Source organism: Amblyomma americanum, chromosome 1 (assembly GCF_052857255.1).
Source record: "Amblyomma americanum isolate KBUSLIRL-KWMA chromosome 1, ASM5285725v1, whole genome shotgun sequence".
In the NCBI taxonomy this organism is placed as follows: Eukaryota; Metazoa; Arthropoda; class Arachnida; order Ixodida; family Ixodidae; genus Amblyomma; species Amblyomma americanum.
Window position 1 is genome coordinate 502,391,106 of NC_135497.1, and position 10,527 is coordinate 502,401,632.

The 10,527-nt window shown below is 51.2% G+C and overlaps 1 protein-coding gene across 1 annotated transcript; it reads left to right on the forward strand.

Moving 5' to 3' along the window:
• Positions 1-1,444: 1,444 nt before the first annotated feature.
• LOC144106152 (uncharacterized) lies at positions 1,445-9,596 on the forward strand. Its single transcript, XM_077638894.1, has 3 exons — positions 1,445-1,981; positions 2,056-2,256; positions 8,700-9,596. The coding sequence occupies exons 2-3, from the start codon at positions 2,081-2,083 to the stop codon at positions 8,857-8,859; spliced, it is 336 nt and encodes a 111-aa protein (XP_077495020.1). The 5' UTR covers positions 1,445-1,981; positions 2,056-2,080; the 3' UTR covers positions 8,860-9,596.
• The last annotated feature ends 931 nt before the right edge of the window (positions 9,597-10,527 follow it).

Genomic DNA, 10,527 nt, shown 5'->3' on the forward strand with positions numbered 1-10,527 from the left:
TTGCGGAGTGATGCTCGAAGACTTCAGCGCCGCCGAATACCACGGCGGCACCTTGCGTACGGAGGAGCTGGCACCGCGTCCTCAGACGTCTTCCTACGGCGGCTGCACCAGAGATGACGTCAACAGAGCCGACGATGCGAATCGTGCGAGCACTGAGGCCTTTGAGACCCCCCTCCTGGACGATATATACTGCCGAAGAAGCGATGCCAGTGAGGACGGCACGGATGAGACCGAAGTCGTAGAGGGCAACTGGGCTGACTTGGATGAATCGCGGCCTCAGCGCCTGGAGTGGCAGCCTTCCCATCACCACCAGCGCGACGAGAGAAGACGCTCCGGGTTAGCAGACTGGGGTAAACAACTTTTGTTCGTTAGCTGATTTAATTTTAGCTAGATGATCTTCTAGCATCAGGAAAACGTTACGCTGTTGTACTTAGGCAAATAATTTAGAAGTGTGCAGGTAATTAAACACAAAGGAAATCAAACGAATCTTCATGTTCTGCCGCACTCTATGCCTGGTGTTGTTGCTTCCCTGATCCCCTCAGTCCAACTTCCTTAGCTCACTGAAACAGTTCAACAACATACCTTGTAATACATGCAAACTTTGTACATCCTGAATGAAATGTTCTATAAGCGGATAATGCTATTTGATGCCAAAGAGGTAGTTAAATAAAATGCGACTTTTTACGTCGTCATCTTTGTGAGGGACTTTCTTGGTGCTGAAGAACGACACCTTTTTGGTGTGGCCTTTGGTTATGCGTATTAACAAAAGTTTCTTCACTGGAGACTAGTGTTAATCGTGCACGTTGTTAGCCAAGAATAGGTCACATATGATTTCGAATGTTCCCTGCTGAGATTCTACCATTTTCAGTCAGTTTAACGAGGCATCCTTATGGGCTTTAGGGTTACGGGGGAGGGCGGGGGGAGTAGTGTGCCAGGATTTGCCAGCTGAGACAATGCGATCGGGATGAGTTTAAGAGCGATCGCAGTTGTGACAGTTTGAGACAGTTTTAACGCTATAACGTTAAGGTTCCCGCTCTGCAGAAAATCTGGCGTCGTCCTCGGTACCCTCGTCGGTACCCTCGTGTGAGGAGAAAATCCCCGCATAAGCAACCTAGGGGGCACCATAGATCACGTGACGTTATGCAGCCATCACAACCTGACCTTAAGATTGTGAGCAAACTCCCCACTGTGGCAGGTGGCAGTTATTGGAGATTGCTCGGGAAGGCCAACCCGGGCCGCACAACCCTACCGGTGGCAGCACCTGCCATCCCGGGGCACTAGCGCATTGCTTAACCGCTATACCACTGCGCCAGGTGGAGTACGAGTACTCCCAGCGATCTATGAATGTAAATTAGAGAACGACCAATTGAGCATATATGAGTATTAACCCATTAAAGGGGTCGTGAAGTGTTTTCCGAAAATTTCGGACGACGTGTATATTTGGAATTCTGACCCTTCATTCTATAGCGTACAGTGATTCGTTTCATCGTCCGGGTTGATCGAATAGCGAAAAAAAGTTAATTTCGATTTCCCGGCACGCGTCCTCCTCAACTCTACAGGAAACGTCATCATAAGTAGCCAATCCGAGGCTTCTGTCGCCGACACAACATGGCGGCTTAGCGAGGCCTGCTGGCCCATAGTTGACCGAGGTCAGAGCACTATATGTACTCAAAAGTGGCGTCAAAATGACGTCACGCTGCATCACGCGCAGAAGGTTATTTAAAAATGGCCGATCTTCCCGAGCTGCAGCGTCGCTTGCTGGAAAGGAGTCGGCTGTTGGGGTTTGAGCCGTACGGCGACACACCTTTGCGGGTGCCAGATCAGCCGTCGTCAGAGGACGACAGCGGTGGCAGTGACAATGGCTGCGAAGACTGAGCGTGCGGCCAGCAACTAGCGGTCGTAGCCCGCGGCACAACCGCTACTTGCGGAAGCCCCGACCGTGAGCCTCCCGAACCCGGTCGTGTCGGGAATACACACACTGGTATGTCCGAATCTTGTTGCTTACGTTGAGCAGTTTTCGAGAGAGTGCAATCGCTAACTGAAGCATTCGAATAGGTGTTTCTGCGGGCGGTGCGTGTCGATGCCCACTGCACTTGAGAGCACCTGCTGCCGCGAGATCCCTGCAGCGACTGTGAAGCAGCCGTCCGGGTGCATCACGGAGCACTCCCACTTTTACACCCTGTGCCTCGACGAGGTGGTGCTTACGGTGGCACTGCAAATGCTTTTGGACCATGGGCTACGCGTCGAGCACACAGGGTAAGAACAATGCTCAAAGGGAGACGCAGCATGAACAAGCGACCGCCTTTTTTTGCTCTTTTCTCACATGCGAAGCGCTGTAATCAAACGGGGAGCCAGTGCTCATCAAAGACTTCAACCTAGCGATAACTTCTGGGATGACATCGCTCCCTAGGAAAATGCGTAAATGCGCCGATGTGTTTGCTCTAGGTGCCACGGTGTGTATACACATCGCGGCACGCGAGTGCGAACACAACATCGGTGGTCTTTTTTCATATGCGTGGACGATCACGATGTTTTGCTACTCAGGCGGTAAAATATTCTCGAGTAAACGAGCAAGCAGATGAGATGTGTCTTCTGGCATGTGTGAACTTGGATAATGCAGTTGAAGATCATGCACATTGTTGTAAGGATGCTGGCCAGACACATTTCTGTTTTATTGGCTGAGCTTACATCTTTAACAGGTGCAGCACTAGAGAAGTTGATTGCAATGGAAAGGATTGTGAGAACTGCAGTAAAATCAGTACAAAACAATCAATCCTTTATTTCGCAGGAGACTGTACAAAATGGAATTTCATAGCAAAGTAACCTAGCCCCACTCACTGCCAGAACAATCACCATTCCAGCGCTGTCCTCATTGCCATCTTTTTTTGGCAACGTGCATTAGGTGGTAACATTCTATAGTGTGCCCTACAAATCGTTTCAATTAAAAAGAATTTGCTGATAGACTTCATTGCATCCATCATCACTTCTACTAATGTGTGGATGCTTGTGCCACAGCATGGTGTATAAAATCCGCATCTGCAGCAGTCACACAGTAAACCTGTCTTAAACGTGTCGACACTGGCATCTTGCATGTGCTGACGGTGCAAAGCATACCTCTTTGAAACTCCCAGCTGTTCCGCAGCTCCACCCACCAGCTCTAAAGTTGTAAAGTGGTAGGGCCGACCAGCGTGACAGAAGAGGTGGTATCACAAAATCAAACAGAATTATTTAATTACACAAATAGCTTTGCATTGAACACCGCACAAAAAGTGCTTTGAGCCTTGCTTTTTGAGCCAGATGTGAACAACACTGCGAAACAGAATGTTCTCGTGCCACAGGTCGTTCTTATCGTAGATGACGGTTGCGCACAAGTGTGGACAGTGAATGCCTCATCAGAACCTGTTCTGATCCTGTTGGGGCTTAAACTCGCTTGATTTGATGCTTATGACATTCATACTATCAGATCCATATCTAAGTGTGAGCATTGCAGTCGAGCCACAGACTTCACCGTCAATATCGATCGCATGATTAACAAGTCGCTTTTGTCGTCCAAACTGCTTGCATTACAGGCTGTTCTTAGCCAGTATGTGTCAGCGTTTGATTTTGCTCAGCCAGCCACTTCCTCTCCGCTGCCAATTTATGGCATGCAACACTATAGATTAACACTGGTACCGCTCTGCCCATCAGACAGAAGCCTTGGTGCGTGTCTAAGGCCGAATGGACTGGCCGAATGGCCGAATGGACTCACATAGCCTCCCTCAAATGCTGCCATCACAATGCTGTCTAAATTGCTTGAGGACAAGCTTCAACTGACCTGGGGCGAAATGCTAAGCCGCGCTATAGTGCAGTGAGAAAATGACGACAGACTCGGTGGGCGCAAAAATGAGCTATGGTGCTCGCCACTGACTGTTCAGTGACGTGCCCAATCCCCGCTTTGGCCTTGTAAATAAATGCTTTCCTGCTCTCGCAACTTCGTATGAATATTGTAACGAAGACAGGACCGGCACAGATCACAGTCTTAGCGAAGTCCAGCGCACAGCAGGGAACTCACAAGGTGGCTGTCCGAACCACACACACACTTCGTCTTTGTCCACCGGCACACGCACGCTTCGTCTTCATCGTCGGCGCGCTCCCATGAGCACGCGCCATTACCCCCTCCATCAAGGCGGCGGCCCAACGCCGGAAACGAACACGGAGAGCAAAGGTAATGTTCGGTATAGACGGCGGACGGCAGAGAATACAGAGAGCTGTTAAGCTGGTAAAGCGGCGGGTTGCAGCCTGTCATGGTAGGGCTTCATGCGCACCACGTGGACAGTCTCGGTCGGATGGCGCCGACGTGGTGAGGAGGTCGTGTCCCGCGGAGAAACTTCGTATGTGACATCACTTATACGAAGAACCACCTCGTACGGACCGAAGTAGCGTCGGAGGAGCTTTTCGGAGAGTCCGCGGCGGCGCACAGGTGTCCATACCCATACAGAGTCGCCGGGCTCGTACCGAACGCATCGGTGGCGGAGGTTGTAGCGACCAGCGTCGAGTTGTTGTTGATGTCGAATCCGGCACCTTGCGAGTTGGCGGGCTTCTTCAGCCCGCTGGACGAATGTGTCAACGTCAGCGTAGGGGCCGATGTCTCCGTCGTTGTGAGCAGCGGGTAGCATAGCATCCAACATGGTAGTGACGCACCGTCCGTAGACCAGCTGGAAAGGTGTAAGACGGGTAGTCTCCTGTTCTGCCGTATTGTAGGCGAAGATTGCATAAGGAAGAACTTCGTCCCACGTTCGATGCTCAACATCGACATACATAGCAAGCATATCTGCAAGCGTCCGGTTGAGGCGTTCAGTCAAGCCGTTTGTTTGGGGATGATAGGCTGTTGTCTTCCGGTGACTGGTGTGGATGACTTCGAAGAGAGATTGCATTAATGCCGCCGTAAAGGCGGTTCCACGGTCCGTGATGACGACTGATGGCGCACCGTGACGCAAGACGATTGATGTCATAAAAAACTGAGCCACTTCTGGAGCACTAGCGTGGGGGAGCGCCTGTGTCTCGGCGTACCGCGTTAAGTAGTCCGTCACCACAACAATCCATTTGTTCCCAGAGGAAGACAATGGGAATGGGCCCAGCAAGTCCATGCCCACTTGTTGGAAAGGTGTTGTAGGCGGTGGGATTGGCTGGAGAAGCCCTGCGGGTTTAACTGGTGGTGTCTTTCATCGCTGGCAGTCACGGCAGGTCCTCACATATTGCTGGACTGATGAGAGCAACTTTGGCCAGTAATACTTCGCACGAATGCGGGCATACGTCCGCGTAACACCCAAATGGTCAGCCGATGGCTCTTCGTGGCAGGCGTGCAAGATTTCTGGACGGAGTTCGGATGGCACAACCAGAAGAAAGGTTTCCGTGTTATGGGCGAAGTTCCTCTTGTAAAGGACGCTATCTCGGAGACTGTAGGAACCCAAACCTCGAACGAAAAGCCGCGGAACAGCTTAACGTCTTAAGGCCCTCCAGATGCTCGATGAGCGGACGCAACTCTGAGTCACCCCGTTGACGCCGGGCCATATCGGACGACGTGACGAGAGCAAGAAACGGGAAGTCGTCCTCCGTTTCGGCCGGAGCAACGTCGGCAGGTGCACGTGACAAGCAATCGGCGTCATTGTGCTTACGGCCGGACTTGTACACTACCGTGATGTCGTATTCCTGGAGGCGAAGGCTCCATCTGGCAAGCCGTCCCATTTCTTGCACTTGGGATCGTATAGCCTCCCGTCCCACCGGCGACACTCTGTACGGGTGTTGGGATATGGGGCTAGTCTCCTCGTTGACGATGATGCGGTGTTTGGCTACCGGGGTGCGCCCTACCTTTGATGTCGTGGCGAAGCACTCTGCGAAATCGTGAAGGAGCTCTAACAAGCGCTGCTTCTGACCCACCGACAAGCCGGGATTAATGCCCACGGTAGACAGAACGGTTGCTGCATCGCGTCCGTCCGGCGACGGTAGCTCCAGAGCACATATTTCTGCGGGCTCAACGAAGTCGGTAACGTATGCGACGGCCGTTCCTTTCGCAATATGCTGGAACTCTGTTCCGAAGTTGGTGATCAAGAGCGTCGCAGAGCGATCCCGTAAGCGAACAAGCCCTCTTGCAGCGCAGATTCCTTTCTCGAGTAGAAGGCTGACGTTTGTCTCTGCCATAACGTCTCGATCACTGGGCGAGTCACTTTGCACGGGGACAATCATGCTGCACCGCGGAGGCACCGTCACGTCATCAGCAGCAATACGCAGGGCGGGTATCCTGGAGTCGTCTGGGTCGGCTATTTCAATTGCTTGCGTCGGCGAAAACGTCACGCACGGCTCTTGTAAATTGATAACGGCGCCGTTAGCTTGTAAAAAGTCCAGGCCGAGAATGACATCGCGCGATCAGTGAGGTAGGACAACAAAGTCACAAACGTAAATAAATCCGTCGATTGTAACTATCCCCGTACACCGGCTAACAGGGGTAATTGGGTGCCCACCAGCTGTGCGAATCTGAGGCCCAGTCCACGCGGTTAAAACTTTCCTCAGTTCTTTTGCTGGCTCGTTGCTCATAACCGAATAGTCCGCTCCCGTATCAACCAATGCCGTAACCGCTAAATCGTCGATATCGACCGGTAAGTTCGAAGCTGCACTTCCTTTGTGATCGTCACGTGTCCTCGTTTGATAGCCGTCGTCTGGTCGGGAACGCGATGGAGGATGTTCGGCTGTTCGCTCGTCAGCGGCCTTACCTCCGCAGGCCGCTGGGTCTAGTTTCCCCGGCGAGGACTCAGTGAGCGGCTGAAACGGCTTGTCGGAGGACGGGGACTCGGCGAACGATAGCGGGTAGAGGTTGGTGGGCGGTAGTCAGGGCGAGGGAAATCAGTGTGAGTATGATCCCGGCGCGTTGACAGGTGCTCCTCAATTTCGCGGGACCGTTCGCCATTGGGCGGATAGGGGACTCGCGGATGAAATCCGCGAATTCCAGCTCGACGATAAGGGCACCACCGCAAGATATGGCCAGCCTCACCGCAGTGGTAGCAAAGGGGCCGCTGGTCAGGTGCCCGCCACACGTCCGTCTTCCGCAGCCTGGCTTCGGGCAACACAGGGACAGGCGGGGGCCGCGGCTGGAAAGCAGATGCAGATGGGCTGGTGCTCCAAGGGGCGAGGTCGCAGTTCTGTCGGAGTACCGACGCGTACGTCTGGCGCGGGGGCGTCGGTGTAAGGGCAGCAGGGGCAACAGGTTCAGGAACCACCTGCTGCACTTCCTCTCGGATAATTTGTGCTAACGATGGACACTGCGACTGCGACTGGGCAGAGAGGCGCATTTTGTGCAGCTCTTCTTTGACAATAGATCGAACCAGCTCCCGAAGGGTGTCAGCGGAGTCGCTGGAGGCTGGCGCAAAGTCGGCAGTTGATACGATGTTCACGGCGCAATTGTAATAGCGGGCGCGTTGTTGCAGGGTCTTTTCGACGGTAGTGGCCTCCGATAGAAACTCCGAAGTGGTGTTAGGTGGGTTTCGCACAAGCCCAGCAAACAGTTCTTCTTTTATCCCGCGCATCAGGTGGCGCACTTTCTTGTCCTCGGCCATGTTTGGATCCGCCCTTCTGAACAGTCGTGTCATGTCCTCATAATACATTGCGACGCTCTCATTGGGTCGCTGGTTCCTTGACTGCAGCGCCGACTCAGCTCGTTCCCGACAGTCGGTGTTGACGTAGGTCGCCAGCAACTGGCTACGGAACCGTTCCCAAGAAGGAAACGTTGTCTCGTGGTTCTCGTACCACGTCCGCGCCGAGTCGTCAAGAGCGAAGTAAACATTGTGCAGCTTCCGCTCCGCATCCCAGCCGTTGTACCTGGCAAAGCGCTCGAACTGGTCAAGCCAGTCCTCCGCGTCCTCAAACACTTCGCCATGGAAGGTCGGCGGCGTTCGCGGCTGGAGGACCAGGAAATGAGCAGCTGAGTTCCCGTTGTCAGCCATAGCTGCCGCGTCTCCGTTGCTAGCCATAGGTGCCGCGTCAGTCCTGCGCGTCGCAGCTGGAGCCCTGGTCCTAGGGGATAACGGACCGTACTCTGGTGACTGACCTTGGATTCGGCGGCTCGTACTGCGATGAATCGGAGTCAAATCCGTGTTCATTGAGAGCCTTCGGGGCACGTAGATGTTGGAAAGTACCCAGCACCTCCACCAAAAATGTAACGAAGACAGGACCGGCACAGATCACAGTCTCAGCGAAGTCCAACGCACAGCAGGGAACTCACAAGATGGCTGTCTGAACCACACACACACTTCGTCTTTGTCCACCGGCACACGCACACTTCGTTTTCATCGTCGGCGCGCTCCCATGAGCACGCGCCAATATAGTAGTTCAGCAACATTTGCCTGTGCTGCCTGTGGAGAACCGTGGCACCATGAATAAAAAGTTTCAATGCTGCCACGAAATTGGGGTCAAGCCACTGTTGCATTTTTGTTGTCTACCATTCTCTGTCAGTAACTTCAAAATGTTGCAATAGAATTCAGAGTTCACAATGCTGCCAGGAAGAACACACAGTGACAATCACATGATTTAACTTGCAAACAATGACGTTGGAACTAACTGTACAGACACTGATAACATGATTAGCTTTCAGCATTGTAAAAGCCTGAAACTGAACTTTCATTTTGCTATGCTGAAAAAAATAGTGACTCTTGTTTTGCTGTTGTCAACAGGAGGTACCGCTACATCAGCTACAGCCAGCTTGCACACTGGCTTTGGAGACGCCTGGGCAGACATCACCGGAAGGTCCTCCCTGCTTGTGCTGTATGCCAAATAAGGGAGAGATTTCCATCGGAAGGTTACACTGGTTTCCAGTATGCACAAGGGCTCTAGAAGTTTGTTCAGCAATGCTTGTGAACTTGCAGTCATGTCTTGTTAACATGGACACCTTGCTATAAGGACAATTTTCAAGGACTGATCCCCTCCCATTCCATTCTGCCTTGGTGATATATAAACTCTCTGCGTAGACTATGGACAGCTTATTTGGAAACCAAAAGCAAAAAAAGATACATTTTGTTTCAGTTTTGCAGACATTGCTTTGGTCCTCTGGGACCTTGCTCATTGGGTATAATATGCAGTCGAAAATTGGTTGTTGGGGAAAGGAAATGGCGCAGTGTCTCATGTCTAGGTGTCCAACCATGCAGTAAGGGAACGGTTAGAGGAGGAACTGACAGAAGAAAGACAGAAAGACGTGCCTTAGTGGCGGGCGCCAGAATAATTTGGCCACCTGGGGATCTTTAACGTGCACTGACATCACACAGCACACTGACGCCTTTTGTGTTTCACCTCCATCGAAATGCAGCCGCCACGGTCAGGTTCGAACAAGGGTACTCTGGCTGAGTAGCTGAGTTTTGACCTTCATTCGTTATTTTTGACCACTCATATTATAAATAATTTTTTCTGGGAACAAAAGTGTCCATATTACCCGCACATCACTGTATTATGCAATTCAAAAAGTATGGAAGAGGGGAATGCACCTTTGGGACAAGAGACTTCAAAGTGAGAAAAGTTTCGCTGCAGATGGGAGCATTTGAAAGAAGTAGCACCCCCTAGGTGTTCATTATTTTTGTGAAAGGTTTGCTTTTAAAAATCCTATACTTGTATCCATCCATTTCTGAATAATATTTTTATAAAGTTTAATCTGCATCCACTTTGTTATGGTATTATTTTTAATGTGCTGATGTTGCGTACAAGGCATAGGTAGGGACAGATTGATTGCATTTTCGCACTCTATCCCAGCCTATGCTTTTGAGAGATGGAGAGTATTTCTTTTTTTTTTGTCTGAGTGTGTGACGACCTACACTTCAACCTCTGCCATGCTTCATGGCAGACATCATGGAATCACAGCACTTATAGCCGGGGACAAAGAGAGGACACACAGACAGCTGCACAGTTTTGCATGTCCGCTCTGTGCCCTCGTATGCAAGCGTTGTGAATCTACGATGTCTGATCAAAAAACAACTAGCCCAGCAACACGCCCTGCATAAATTCATGCGTATTAACATGCGACCAGACTACAACTTTTGAAAGTAATGGGCCTATCCTTCAACACTGATTTCGTAATTTTAGGGAATACGCACCTGTACTAGACAGTGGTGCTCCCCATGCTACTGGCAAACCTAGACCTTCTTGCAGCCACGAGTTCATTCTTAGAGGGCCTCGGGAAAGAGTGACTCATGGGGGGTGGGGCAATCGAAAGGTTTTCCGCAAAAGCTGCCTTGAAAGACGGCCACTGTTCACAGCAATGGACTGTCTCCTTCAGAAGCAGGCCAACATAATCTGGAAAACAACAAGCGTGCATATAATAACATCAGCATTATTAATGCCAACATTCCTGACACTAACCAGTTATACAAAAAGAGCGTGCTGAAGCGTACTAAAGAGGGTATAGGAGATACTGCTTTGTTTATGCCCATACACACCCATATTTTAGGTTTTCTTGGAAACGCCTACAATAGAACTTGGTGGCTGAAATTGAATACAACCTTTGTCCGTAATGTT